The sequence below is a fragment of the Notamacropus eugenii genome, chromosome 4, assembly GCF_028372415.1.
Source record: "Notamacropus eugenii isolate mMacEug1 chromosome 4, mMacEug1.pri_v2, whole genome shotgun sequence".
In the NCBI taxonomy this organism is placed as follows: Eukaryota; Metazoa; Chordata; class Mammalia; order Diprotodontia; family Macropodidae; genus Notamacropus; species Notamacropus eugenii.
In genome coordinates this window covers 91,295,815-91,311,062 of record NC_092875.1, presented here as the reverse complement: position 1 = coordinate 91,311,062, position 15,248 = coordinate 91,295,815, and the positions used below count along the sequence as shown (strand labels likewise).

General features: G+C 45.5%; 1 protein-coding gene across 4 annotated transcripts in view; it reads left to right on the top strand.

Annotated features, from left to right (window-relative positions):
• The window catches only part of ADGRB1 (adhesion G protein-coupled receptor B1), a 262,780-nt gene that overhangs the window by 169,299 nt on the left and 78,233 nt on the right, over positions 1-15,248 (top strand). For 2 of the 4 annotated variants that reach the window (XM_072602911.1, XM_072602909.1), the window contains exon 18: positions 1,446-1,587. The exons of 1 other annotated variant lie outside the window; for it this stretch is intronic. In XM_072602911.1, the coding sequence (XP_072459012.1) occupies positions 1,446-1,587 (142 nt within the window). Of the gene's footprint in view, positions 1-942; positions 1,017-1,445; positions 1,588-15,248 lie in introns of those variants that run through there. One more of the 4 variants, XM_072602912.1, reaches the window with a different exon arrangement.

Genomic DNA, 15,248 nt, shown 5'->3' with positions numbered 1-15,248 from the left:
ATGAAGTTATTGGACTGTATGGTCTTTAAAGTTCTTTCAATGACCGAAGCTCTTTGGAAGGACGATTTGTGGCCTCCCCCCACTACAGGCAATGGGAAGGTCTTTCCTCCTGCTGCCCTTATGAGAATGTTTCTTGCTCCTCCCACCTCCAGCATCTACCTTGTTTGTTGAACCCCTCTTCTAGCCTTCCCCCAAGACTTTTAAGGGTATTTCTCCCCAACTCTTCTCCTCTATTGAACAAAAACAGACATACATACTTATCTATTCACATGCACGCATGCATGCACACAAGCACACATGCACTCTCACACCATCACATTGGTGTGCCTACACACATACAGTCACATGTACTCTCACATACACACTTACGAAAGAACACTAAAGGTTCACATAAATGCCTCCTCAGCCCACTCGACCTTCTGCAGTGTCACCCGTTTTCTCAGGTACACATCCTCTTGTACAGATGTGCATTCTTTCACACTCGTGCCCATGCCCCCCTCCCCCTTCCCCACTCCCCTTTGTTTTCCCCTGTGGAGTCTTTGCTTTCCCTCTTCCCCAGCAGGCCAGGCTGGTGGGTGACTTGGGCCCGTAGGAGTGTGTGTGTGTATTTGTGTGAGTGAGTATGGGTTGTTTTTTTTTTGGTGGTGGTGGGGGTTGGGGGCTGGCTGCTCTCCAGACTTCAGCAATCGCCTGGCATCTCTACCCACTGCTGGCTGGGTAGGCAACTCTCTCTGTCTCAGTCTCTGTCTTTCTCCCCTGTCTCCCCCTCCTTAGTTTCTTTCCCCCATCTCTCATTGCTCCCTATTCTGTCTTTTTCTCAGTCTCTCTCTGACTGTGATACCCCCCCTTCCCCCCTCCCTCTCCCTGGGTTTATTGGGCTCAGGCTCAGAGGGCTCCTGCTGTCTGGGGGCGGGTTTGGGGGGGAGGGTGGAGAAGGAGGAAGCTCTGGGGCCTCAGGGGGAGCAGAGAGATGGAGGCCAGGCATCTAGGGACTGGGTGCTGGGCTGTGGGCAGAGGTGAGGGGGTGCCTGGGCTAGTGCAGGCTGGGAATGGGAAGACTGTCGACAGATGGATAGCTAGATGGACTGATGGACAGACAGAGGCTCTAGGACAGACGGACAGCCAGCCGGCCTGCCAGGCAAAGTCCCCTTGGCTGTATTGTGCTGGCCAATGATCCCTTAATGATTTCATTCCTCCCTTCTCTGCTGCTGCCTCCTCTCACGCTGTGTTTTCTCTCCTTCATGTGTGTATGTCTCTCTCTCTCTCTCTCTCTCTCTCTCTCTCTCTCTCTCTCTCTCTCTCTCTCTCTCTCTCTCTTTCTCTCTCTCACTCTCTCTCTCTGCCTCCCTCCTGCTTGGCCTCCTCCCCCCACTTCACCGCCCGCCCCCCCTTCACCGCCTGCCTCTCCGGCCCCCCACCCCAACCACTACCTCCACCCCTTCCAGATCTTCCTCCTCCTCCTCCTCCCAGCTCGGCCCCTGGTCCTGGCGAGGCTGCCGCACGGTGCCCCTCGATGCTTTCCGAACCCGCTGCCTCTGTGACCGCCTGTCCACCTTCGCCATCTTAGCCCAGCTCAGCGCTGACGGGGTAAGTCCTGGGGAGACCCAGGGAGAGGGAGAGGAAGAGGGAGAAACGGGGGGAGAGAGAGAGAGAGAGAGAGAGAGAGAGAGAGAGAGAGAGAGAGAGAGAGAGAGAGAGAGAGAGAGAGAGAGAGAGAGAGAGAGAGAGAGAGGAGAGGGAAAGGGAGGAGGAGAGAGGGAACGGGAGGCAGGGAGGGAGAAAGATGCTGAAAGACACACGGGCATATCATACAGATAGACTTGGACAGAGAGAGACAGAGGGACAGAAAGAGAGAGAGAGAGAGAGAGAGAGAGAGAGAGAGAGAGAGAGAGAGAGAGAGAGAGAGAGAGAGAGAAAGAGAGAGAGAAAGAGAGAGAGAGAGAGAGCTGGGGTTGGGAGGATGGAAAAGAAGAGAGAGACAGAAAGACAAGATGGGAAAGCTTCCCCAATGACATTGAAAGTGATAGATAGAAGGCGTCAGGTGCCTGCTCTGACTCTGCTTCTGCCACTCTCCCTGCTTGGAACCAGGGGACCTGGAGGAAACTGGGGGAGGGGACCAGGGGTTTGTTCAGAGACCCTGTGGGTGGCCGGTGCTCAGCAAGGAAAGGCAAGCAGAGGCTGGGCTGGGAAGCTCTGGTCAGAAGTGACTTAACGGGATATTCCAATAGCTGCACAGCTCTGGCCAGGAATGGGGAAGGAAGGGAGGGAGAGCAGGAGGTGTCAGGCAGGGGGAATTGGTGTCTGGGGCTGTCCGATGCCTGACTCTAGGAGCACTTCATAGAAAGATTGGGTCCCAGTGAACCTGGGGCGGCTCCATCACTCACCCTCCTTTCTTGGGCTTCCATGGTCCTCCCGCCTCTCTCCCTGAATGTCTCCTTCCTTCCTCTGAAGAAATCTAGGGATTGAGTGGTCCAAGGGATGGCAGGGAGAAGGGTGTTTTAGCCAGGGGACTTCTATGCTGAGATCTCACGATGGGGTAGGGAAAAGAGCAAGAGTTTTGACTTGCCAGGTCTGTCAGAAAGTTGGTGTTCTTAGACTTTAGACCTGAGAATGGAGCAGAGGAAGCTGGGAGCTGAGTATTCTGGGGACATTGGACCATCGAGCTGTGGAGTCTGGGGCATGGGAGAGGGCACTGAGGGGAACCAGAGCCTGGGAGAGGGAATTTAGACTTTTGAAAGTCTTGGAAGGGGTTTGGGTGGACTGAGGTAGATCTGGGCTCAGAGGATCTGAGGGAGAGCTCTGAAGTATTAGGGGACTAACGGGAGGGTGAGTGAATCAGAATCTAGGAGAGAAAGGTGAGGCCCTGGGGGAGCGGGGACTAGGAGGGGGAATAGAGGAGCCTGGGCATCTGATTTGGGGAGCTCATGGGCACTGAGAATGAAGAGGAAGAGAGGAGAGGATGGGAACGTGGGGACTAAGAAATGGAGCAGGAGGGGCCCAGAACCCAGGAGGGGTAACTGAGCGTTATGGACCTGGAAGTGAGGGCTCTGAGGACTTGGGAGAAGGCTGAGTGGTCTGAGGATCAGAGAGGGAAAGCTAAGGAGTCGGGGAGAGGTCAGATGAGGGCTTTAGAGACCAGAGAGGGAAAGTTTGGTGACTTGAGGGACTTATTGGGGAAGCCAAGAGGTCTTGAGGACTAGAAGAAAATAGTGAGTACCGTAAGGGCCTAAGAAAAAGGGCTGAGGAAGCCCAGAACCTGGGAGAAGGAACTGAGGGGTCTGAACACTTAGGAAAGGGACCTGAAGAGGCTTAGAACTTGACTTATGGGAGCACCAGGTTTACCTGGAATGGCAGAGCTGGAAGAGATTTTAGGGACTGGTGAGAGAGGCTGAGACTTCCCTTTTTCTCTGTCTAACAGGGATGTCTGAGACCCAGACCTTGGGGGTAAGAGACTGAGAGAAGAGGGAAGGAAGGTGGTGGTGGTTGAAGGAGGGGAGATTGGTTCCTAGAGCAGCATCCCTCCTCCCCTCTCTCCCTAAGGCTCTGGCTGTCTGTAAGGCTGGGTCTCAGTGCACTCCTGGGCCGGGTGTATGGGGGGTGGGGAGCTTAGATCCTCCAAGAACCCAGTCAGTTGTCTTTGTTAACCACAAGTATGGTGCCTGGGTTCTGCTTTGGGAATCCTAGGGAACTGGGATCCTAGACATGTCAATCAGGCCCATAGGCAAAAGGGAAGACCAGTCAGTCACAGGAGGAATTAACTTGGCCAGGAGGAGAAGCAGGAGTGAAAGACAAGGGCTGGAGCTACTTTGTTAGATTTTTCTGGTATGTACATTATTATATCATTATTATTACTGCCAGTTGTGATGGCTCCAATAAACAACTCAATGCGTTTGGAGGGGTGGGTCTTCGGATTTCCATGGGAACTGCAGTGGCTCCAGGGTACCTAGGAGGGATAGGATAGAACCCACTAAGATAGGACAGACCAGCAACCCTACCCCATGCTGTCACTCTCTACCTTACAGATCTGTTGTAAAGGAATCTCTGAGAAAACCTTAAAGTGACCTCAAGATAGGAACTGTTCTTCATTTTGTCAAAGGTCTCCTTCTCCTATGGAGACGGTCCTCTGGGACAAGGTCTATCCCAGGCATCTACTCCCCACCAATTCCCTACCAAGTCAACCCTTTTTAAGGAAATCTAGGCCAGTTTGGGGATCCAGCATGACCAGGAATTATCAGAGCCTTGTGGTCTCATCTCTGAATGTCTAAACAGGCTAATACGCAGAGCCTGTGCATCCAAGATATTGCTGGGGAGGAAGAGAAATGAGTCCTAGTCTGAAAAAGGAGAGACCTAGCCTCTGTCCTCAGGAAGTTCCTGGTCTGAAGTGAAAACAGGAACCTAATTATGGAATTGGCATCAAACTGGTATCAAAACAATTATCAGATTAAATCCAGTTAACTCAAAGGGGCTTCCATCTTTCCTTCTGTAAAATGGGGTGGGACTAGGCGACTCAGTAAGGTTTTTCTCACTGTGATAATCTATAGAATTCCTGTCCTGAAGAAGTCAGAAAATATCTATTATCTATATTTAAAATACATGGTTGGTCAGGAGCATCTTGAGGTGAGTAGCTGAGGGTAATTCCCCTGGAAGATGACAGTTAAGTGGGTTTGGTCAAAGTACCTACCTGAAGGAGGTAGGTTGGTATTTCTAGGCACCACAGGAAAGGAAGGGTCAAGATTCTACAAGATTCTATTTGTTCTTCTCTTTGGTTTTAGTCAAAGGCTCTGAGACAGATTAGGAATCATAGATTAAAATTGGGGAAAAAAGAGACTTCATAGCCAGTACAGAGCGGATTTCTCCCTGATCTATGCTGAACTAGAATATCATAGAATCATAGAGCTACAAGGGACCTTTCAGTGTTTGGTAAATCTTGAAGTGCTTTATAATTGTGCCATGTTATTATTATTAATATTATTGTTGTTGTTAATCGTGGTGTTATAGATGGAAAACAGAAGTCCAGAGAGGGGTCACAAAGTCATCTAACAAGTCAGTGTCAGAGCTCAGACTCTGGACTTGAACCCAGGTCTCATGATTCCCAGGCTAAGACTTTATCCCTTCTGCCAACATCAGCAGGGATTTAGGTCAGATGGGAGGAAGGATAATGAAGGCAATAACATGCCGGAATAGTGAGTTTGTGAATGGCTTGCCAAGAAACAGGTCTCTTCAACACAAGCTGGTATTTGAGCAAATTGCCTGTTAGCTTTGGGGAAAGGTTTGTGACTAGATGTGAGAATGTAAGATTTGTTACGCTTTTCAAGGTACTTCCCCTCAATCCCCCTTAATCCTTCCAGCAGCTTTTGGAGGGAAGAAAAACTGGAGTTATTCTCTCCTGGTACTAGAACCCAGGTCTCCTGACTCAACTCAGAAGCCATGGTTCTGCTAAGCAAGATAGTACAGGGATGTTGAGAAAACAGCACTGATTTTTTTTTTCTTAATCTTCCATTAACAAGCATTTATTTTCTCTTCTAACTCCCCTTCTACCTCCCCCACCTAGTGAAAACAGAAAAAGAAAAAAACTCCTTATATAAATATGTATGGTCAAGCATGTCCCAAAATATACGTCTAATTCTGTATCTTAAGTCTGCCACCTCTCTGTTGGTTGACTGTACTTGGGATCAAAAGCTCTGAATTTTAATCCTGGACCAGATATTTACTGCTTTTGTGATTCAATTTCCTCATCTGTAAAATAAGGGACTAGGTGACCCCTCCAGATACTTCTAGCTCCAAAACCACTGAGTCACAATTTTTATTGCCTCAGGCTCTCCCTCCTCTTACCTCTCTCTTCTCCCTGGGAAACTGCAGCCCAGATCATAGCATCTGAATCTGGAAAGGGAGGCTTTTCCATTATGTTATAGTGGGGAGTCCTTTTGTGCATGAACTGGACTGGATGGCTGGTGAGATTCCTTCCAAATCTGAAATTTTGTGGCTTTGTGGATCATCTAGCCTGCTTCCTTCTTTTTACAGATTGGGAAACTTGAGATCACAGGGGTAACCTGACTTAACAACAGTCACACTATTCTTAAATACAGCTGGGGTGGGAAGCCAGGTCCTTTCTCTCCAAATTCAGATCATTTTCCCTGACCCCATGCACACTGCCTGGCCCGTTTAGCTGAGGAGGCCAGATTCATGTACAACTTATAGAAAGTGAACAAGGTGAGTTGGGACTGAATTGAATGGGACAAACTAAGCAATGCAGGATTTTGGAGTAGGGAGACCTTCTTAGTCTGGGACCCTTCTTAGTACAACTCTGCTAAATTATCTGCCTCTGCCCTAGTGCCCTGCCCAAGGCAGGCCTGGGATTTTGTGCCATCCCCACCCCCAACCTCTAAACTAACTTGGTTTCTTTCTAGAGCATTGGAAGGTCTTTTTTTGGACACAGTCCCCATTAAATATAATCCAACAAAAATGTATTAAAGACTTCCTGGGTGTAGAGCCCTGAGCTCAACACTGGGAAAGTTATAAGGTTTAGATAAAACTCAATGCGTACCCTCTTTGAAGTTTCAGGTCTATCAAGACTGTAGGACACAAACACAGATAACTTTAATTCACCATGTTACCTGATAAATGCATTAGAAACCTGCAAACAAACTGCTGCATGAGGCCAGAGGGAAAAGTAGGTTTTTTTGGGTGGGGGGATAATGGGGTAGAGAAAAGATCAGAGAAATTTTCCTAGAGATGATATTTGAAATAGCTTTTAAAGGAGAGGTAAGCAGCTGCGGATATCAGTAACTAGATCATGGGACCTGGAGTCAGGAAGATCTAACTTTGAAACCTGCCTCAGGCTCTTCACAAATTTGGGACCATCAGCGAGTCACTTAACTCTGGTAGCCTCATCTGGAATGGAAAATGGGTTTAATAACAGCACATACTTCATAGGGTTATTGCTCTTTGCAGACTTTAAAGGGGAGTATACACTCACACACATATACATACACAGTCTTAGTGAAGTTTTAAGCTTTCATAGCATATATGTGTATATATATTCACAAACATATATACACACATAAAAGGCATTTTCTGAAAGTCATATCTATGTACACATACATGTATACATCATATATGTGTGTGTATATATGTATGTGTATGTTTATGTATGTATGTATGTGTGTGTATATGTTGGCTATTAGTATTTCATGGGAGAGAAGGAATTCCAGACATAGGAAACAAGAAGAGATACTCTGAGAGGCTAAAATGAGACTGACTCATACTATCAGAAACCAGTGATTGACTTTGGCTTGAGGAGGGGAAGGAGGGAAAATTCCCCAGTATCCTACTTCTTGGAAGTTCCTTGAGGGAAGGCATTGTTTACTCATTGATTATTAGTTGTTTGTTTTAGTATAAGTTTGTATTCTCATTGCCAGTATGCTATCAAGAAGGGAAGGAATGAGAAGGGAATGGGGAGGCATGGGATTTGATGTGGCACAGTGGATAGACAACCAGACCTGGAGTGGAAGGAAGACCTGAGTTTAAATTCAGCTGTGTGACCCTGGGGAAGTCACTTAACCTTGTTTCCCTCAGTTTCTTCTCTGTAAAAATGAGCTGGAGAAGGAAATAGCAAACTTCTCCAGTATCTTTACCAAGAAAATCCCAAATGGGTCATGAAGAGTCGAACACGACTGAAAATGACTAAACAAGAAAAAAAAGATTCTGGAGGGAAGGGATTTGACATGCGCTGATTCAGAGAGTGGTAAAGCAGTGTCTTCATCATGGCAGGGATGACCACTTGTCAGAGATGCTCTAATATGGACTTTTTTAGCCTGAGATTTTTTCTAAAAAAAAATTTTTTTTAAGTTTTTTGATAATGACATTTCAATGTAGTTACTTCCCTTTGTCATCCTATGGATTTCATGTCATGCATTTTAGCCCATGCTTCTGAGGTTCCATAAAAGGGTTTCATGACACAGACTCAAGCAAGGTTAAAGACCTCTGACCTAACCTTGTGCCCTCATTGGACACACAAGAAAACAGGCCCAGGGGGAGAAGCGGTGTGCCCAAGGTCACATAGCTTTTAAATGGCAGAATTAGGGTTGGAACCCAGGTCCTCTCAATCCGGTCAGTGTTCTTCTCTCTGGGGAAACAGGGTTGGAACACATCCTCCAAATCAGGCTTTTGCCTGAGCAGGCTGGGGGTTGCTAGAGATGCGAAGGCTAAAATAAGAAAGCAGAGAAAAGGTAGGGCCAGCCAGAGCCTGCAGGTGGGCTGGCCCAATTCTCTGGACCCAGCAGGGGCTGATGAGAAAAGAGGCCGCCAGAGATGAAGACAGGCCAAACTCTGTCTGGACTCTCGCTTATCCTGGTGGCCTGGCCTCCTTTCCTAATTGGGTGTGGCTTCCAGAGGTGATTTGAGAGATACAGACACAGCATGGAAGTGGTGGACAGTCAAGAGCTTAAGACTTGGTGGCAATGGACTCAAGTTCAAATCCCATCTCTGTCATGGACGACTGGTTCAGCCTTGGATGGATCATTAAATATCTTTAGAACTGTGTCCTCATCTGGGGCGATAAAGGAGAGTGGTCTGAGGTCAGGGATTCTTAACTTTCTTTGTGTCATAGACCCTTTGTCAGTCTGGATACCATCTTAGAACAATTTTTTTTAATTGAAAAATAATTTTTAATAAGTAAAGGAAATGTTAAATCTCAGAGGTCAGAGAAATAAAGATAGAATTCATGTATATACATATATGTATGTGTATGTGCATACTATATGTATACACATATCTATGTGCATGTGTATATATGTATGTATATAATAATATGCATATATACTCACATATGTATATAAGGATGTGTATGTGTCTACATACAATATATGTATGTACACATATAATAATATACCTGCCTCTCTCATGGTTATGAAAAAATTGCTATATTAAATGAGAATCTAAGATAACAACAGCTTCCGTTTCTTAAAGGATTACAACACAGTTTGTTTTCCACGACCCTTAAGGCAGGTAGGAACTATTAGCTAAAAATCAGATGGGGATTATGACTGACCCGGCCCCCACAGGAACGAGCCTAGACCAGAGGTTATATAAGCACTTAATAAGCAGCTATGGGAAGAACTGGGTCCTCAGGCCTGCCTTTGTTTGTGACCTTGGGCAAATTATTATATTTCTCTGGGCTTGTTCCCCATCTCAGGCCTGGCTAACTCTTCTTCATCCCTGAGCTGTGCTGAGTTTTATGTTTAGGAGATGGGGTCAGGAGGGGAGGGGAGACAAACCAGCCCTGGTCAGGATAAAGCCTACCTGAAGTGGCCTCTCTTTGTGATATCAAGGTCCGGTCCGGTGCAAAGAATACTGGCTGTGCCATCCCAGCCCTTACATTTACTAGCTGGGGGTCATGGCCAAGTCGGTTTCTGTGCCTCGTTTCCTCATCTGTAAAAAAAAGAGTAAGAACTCCCAGAAATAGTCCTCCTGGAAGGAATCAAAATGGTTTATTGGAAAGACCTGTGGACTGCGGTGTCTGCCAACCTGGGCTGTAATCAATTTGGCTTCTTGCGGTCTGTGACTTTCATTAAGTCATGTAGTCATCAAGTCATTTGTTATTTTATTTGTATCTTGTTTTTGCATTGCCTAGATTTCTCTCTGTCTGCCTTCCCCTGCCTCCTCCCAGAGAACCATCCTTATAACAAAGAATTTTCCATTGTCATTTAACTTCTTTGGGAAAATAGCTGTGTTAAGGATGTAAAGTTCTCTAGAAATGGGTTTTACTAGTTTTTCCTGGATCTCATTCCCTGCCCCGGAAGCTTCCTATCATAGTGGGTAGAGTACTGGACCTCGAGTCAAGAAGACCAGAGTTCAAAAACTGCTTCTGACGTTTATTAGTTATTTGACCATGGGCAAATCATGTCTGTCCATGTGCCTCAAGCAACTCTCTAACATTTATCTCCTGAGTCAGAACAGATTGCCAGAGGCAGTTCCCTATACTGACAAAATCACTGATCTTTTGGAGAAAAAAATTTCTGTCTTTTAAATATTTTATCGATGCTCATTTTTTAAAAGATGGTGCCATCCACCTCACCCCTGGAGAAATCTCCCTAGTAACAAAGAAGTACACATTTAAGCAAACTAATTCAGTGATGGTGGCTATGCATACCATCTTCTGATGGCTCACCATCTCTCTGCCAAGAGGCAACCTCCTAAATCACACTCCCTACTCTGCTCCTCCTGGAATGCCCTCCAGGGTTTTCTGTTCCAGAATTATCAGATTGAGTGGACCTCAGGACCTGAGAGGACTATTTAGGCTGTATACTCTCTGCTAATGACCTGGTCTTCTCCTTTCAATGATTGTGTGACCCTAGGCAAGTCACTTAACCATTCAATGGCCAACATAGCTCTTTAAGAAGACATTCAGATTTACTGACTGCTTGTTGAACTGCCTGCTGAGGAGGGTCTGAATTGCAGGATGTGAGCAGAGGGTTTACAGCCAACAAAGCTGGCCCTGCCACTCTGTACCAAGTTTCATGTTATCCAAAGAGCCTTCATATCCAGCACCTTATTTGGTCTTCCCAGCAGCCCAGTAGTCAGAGCAGGGATTATTGTCTCCATTAGGCAGGTAAGGAAACTGAGGCTGAGATAAAGAAATGTGGTCAAGATCACACAGACAGAAGTTGAGCCTGGAATAGAAGCTAAGTCCTGTGATTTTTTAGGCTAGAATTATTTAGAAAAAAAGTGAGGGCTGTTGTTAGAGATATCAAGGAACCCCAGCTGTTGTTCATACGTACCGTCCCATCCCTGTGCCTTGTCATAGGCTGTCCTCAGTGTTTGGAGTGGAACTCCTTCCTCACTTACAACTCTCAGAATCCTTAGCTCTCTGAAGCACAGTTTGGGTGCTGCCTTTTCCACAAGGCCTCCTCTGACCCCCTCAGTAATTAATGAAATTAATTACTCTTGAAATTCCTTTGTATCTACTTTATCTTTTCTTTTTTGTATTCATGTTTTCCACTGAATCGATTGTAAAATCCTTGAGAGCAGGTACAATTCTTTGTTTTCTCTTTGCATTTAATTTTATTGTAATTAATACTTGTTGGATCAAACTGAGGAATAATCACGAAAGGGGCTGGACTAGTCCTTCTAAGTAAGGCCCTTCCCAACTCTGATGTTAGAGGCTCATTTCCTTGGCCATTTACAACTCAGTACTTGATGGGATACTCAGGAAGTACTCAGGAAACACTTGTAGGATAAGGCTCAGAAGGAATGTGGAGAAACATTGGGAAGCATCCAAGCAGGACCAAGGAGGAGAAGAAGGCCAGCTGCCCTGTCCTAACGAGGGCAGGAAGAGGCAGATGGTCACAGCAGATCGGGGTCGTGGAGGGTGGAGGAGAAGCAGACTGGAGGTGCATGGAGAATGAGCCCTCCATCAAGTAGTGCATGTCCATTTGCAGGTGCTAGAACAACAGGGTCTCCAGCCGGAGGGCCATCCTTAGATAAGAAGCTAGCTATCCAAGAGAATGCATTTCCTCTTCAGGGGTCATCCCCTTGGTCATTCCATCCTTCCCTCTTCCTCCAATCAGGATGCCATCTGATCTTGTACTCTACCAGAATAATTCCTTCTCCCTTAGAGGGTAGTTTGCACCTTTGTAATGGCAACAGTGGCCTTGGACATCTTCCTTTCCCACTGTGGATGTTGGTTTCTTCTGTAAAACTAAGAGTTGTGATCAATTGGTTCCTTAAAGTCCTTTCTAGTTCTGACATCCTGAGATTCTCTGTTGTATTGACTTATTGATAAGAAGGAAAAACATATTAGGAGTTGGGGGCTCTGTGTTTTTCTCCTACAGGGAGGATTATTGCACTGATTTGATCCATACGCTCTTGGCCAGATTTTCTGGTGACCCACACACAGCATGCGTTTGAGACAGATAGTGTGGTTTGGACCCAATTTGTGACCAGGGTCAGGGTTCAGGCTATGATTGTGTGACCCTAAGCTAAGTCACTTAACCAGTGTCCCACACAGCTCTTTAAAATGACATTCAGAAGAGGCATTAATTTGCATTGATAGGTCAGAGATCTGATCTGCCTCCACTAAAATGCTTATCATTGCTACTGAACTAAAAACCAGTGACATTTATAGAGTGTTTTAAGGTTTTCAAAGCACTTTATTCACATTATCTCATTTGATCTTAACAACAACCTTATGAAGTAGGTGCTATCAATATTCCTATTTTACAGATGAGGAAACTGAGGCAGACTTACCCAAGATCCTGTAGCTAGTAGTTGTTGGAGGCAAGATTTGGGGGCCATGTTCTTTTGACTTAAAGTCTACTGCTCTTTCCAGTACAGCAGGCATTAAGATTTGGTCTTCAACAAATAATAACAATTAACATTTCCCTAGAATTTTAAAGTTGTCAAGCCATTATCCTCACATCAACCTTGGAAAGTAGATAATGTAAGTATTTCTTTAATCTCTGTTTTTCAGAAGAGGAAAATCTTAGTTCCAAAAATTGAAGTGACTCATTGTGTGTCTGAGGGCCAGTTCCTTCCCTGCTGCCCTGGACCTCAATATCTCCATCGGTAAAAGGAAGATCTTGAAGGTCTTCTCTAACTTTATGACTCTATGATCACAAAACTCCCCCCAGCTCTATCCAGAATAATCACAGCATATTAGCGTTAGAGAGACATTAGAAAATATCTAATCCAAAGTCCTTATGTGACATAGAAAGGAAGAAAACTGGGATTCAGAGGGAAAGGGACTTGGCCTCACATGAGATTGGCAGAACAGTGGCAGATATAAGACTAGAAACCAGGTTTCCTGAACTGATTGTCACAATAGCCCCATGATATCAGTAGCGTAGTAAATAATGTGCCCAATTAACAGATGAGGAAAGTAAGGCATCAAGAAGGGGAGCAGACTGCCCAAAGTCTCACCAAAGGATCACAGATGTAGAACTGAAAAGGACCTTAGAATCCATCCAGTCCATCTCCCTAACTTTATGGATGGGGAAAGTGATGGCTAAGGTTTTTAGGTAGCTTATCCAAGGTCACACAGATAGGAAACACTGGAGGCAGGATTTGAACCCAGAACCATTGATCTTTCCAATTCATCATTCTGCCTCCAAACTCTCTTGATTCCAACCAAGGAATTATAGGATCTTATTATTAGAACTCCAAGAGATCTCAGATACTATCAAGTTCAGTCCTACCAGGTGAGGAAACTAAAGCCAGAGGAGTTCAAATGGATTGTCCAAGGTCATAGAGAAACTGAGTAAGAAAGCTTCCTTTCTTTGGACCCAGGTCCTTTTGCTCCAGAACTTGTGTTCTTTCTGTTTTGTCCCACTGTTGGGAAACGAGTACTAGTACATAAAAGGTACCCAAATGTTTGTTAAGTGCTAAAGATAATTAGAGATGGTGTGAGCAGATGATGAGTTATGTGACTTAGATAGACCTATAGGGAATTCCTAGGAAGGGCTGGGCATTTCAGGGATAGATGACTTCCTGATGGACCTGGAACGAGTTAGACCATGAGGGATGAGGAAGTTGGACAACCTGGTGGGGCAAGTGGAGAGACAAGAAAGTAGGAATGACCCTAGTTTAGTGAAAGTACTGTGAGAAGATGAGCTGGCTGGAACAGAGGGATGGCATATCATAAGGCTACAATTAGGTAAGGCATTTTTTAAGGCTTTGAATGCCAGGCTGAAGTATTTGGACTTGGTCTTTCAAAGCACTGAATGCCTTGAGTGGGCATGAGTTCTGAGGGATGTGAGAAGCACTCTCCCCTTTACTCCATGGCTGAGGTCTCTCTTCAAGGGTGATGTTAGGATCCAGATTTCACCCAGATAGTGGACCTCAGTGCCCCAGAGGCAGGAGTGGGATGTGGCAGGGTGTGGCGAGGCAAAGAGAGGGTGTTCTAAAGTGCTTCAGAGTTTCTGGATGTTTTTCTTCTTTGTGTCAGCTGGTAAAGTAGGTTAGAGTAGCTGGAAGCCAGAATAACATTGGAGACAGATGTGACTCCAGACTGAAAGGAAAGGAAGGAAAGGTGATAGAGGAAGGAGACAGAGGCAGATATCCAGAGAGATAGGGCCAGAGGCATAGAAAAAGATACAGGGAGAGACTGAGACCAAGGCAATGGCAGAGAAAGTGATAGCAAAAGAGAGGGGAGAAAGACAGACAGGGAGAACTCAAGACAGAGAGAGGAGAAAGACAAAAGGACATAGAAACCAGAGGGAGGAGAGAGAGAGAGAGAGAGAGAGAGAGAGAGAGAGAGAGAGAGAGAGAGAGAGAGAGAGAGAGAGAGAGATATGAATTGAGACAGAGGGAATGACAGAAAGTGGTAGCAAGAAGGAGGGGGAAAAAGACAGATAGGGAGAACTAGAGAGAGAGAAAGGAGAAAGACAAAGGGACATAGAAACAAGGGGAGAAAGTCAGCGATACAGGAGAGATTGAGATAGGGAATGACAGAGAAAGTGAGAGATGGAGAACTATAGATAGGAATAGAATGAAAGAAAAAGTAGTAGAGGTAGGGAAGAAAGGAAGGAGAAAGAGAAAGGTGAAATTGTCAGTATAGTTCCTTCTGTGGATAGTATGTGAGATCCTTAAGTAACTGTCAGTTGTCCCTCTCTAAATGACAAATTCTGTTCCATCCCTACACTATTCAAATGCCCTGAGATATAGTTGAGAACAGCAGGTGGGAATCTTAACTCAAAGACCCGTGAATGTGAGTAAAGGATTAATTACTAGGATGAACAGACAGAGGGGAAAAGAATCCTAGAATGTGAGAACTGGAAATCACCTTAGAACGGAGATAGAATGTAGAGCCCTGAGGGACCTTAGAAGCAATTTGCTCCAAACCTCTCCCTTCCCCCACCCTCATTTGACAAACTGGGGAACTGAGGCCTAGAGAAGGAAAGTAACTTGACCATTATTGCAGTGAATTATTTTCAGAACCAGGTTGACAGGCTTCTGATCCTGGGTGGGAAATTATCATTGTTTCTCTATAGAATCTCTTGTTTTACAGGCAGGGAAGCAGAGGTCCAGAGAGGTTAATTCCTAACTTCCTCTATACCCTAGATTTCTTTGTACATAATTTAAAGTTTATTTTTGATCCAGACCTGCTATTTCAGGGAGATGTCTGGGCTGCCTACTAGACCCAGTGACTGCTCCCCAAATCCGGAGAGCAAGACCCCAGGGTGGGAGCTGGAGAACCTTAACAAGCCTAAAAGTACTATAGAGATGCAAGCTTTTCTCCTGCCTTGCCTTGA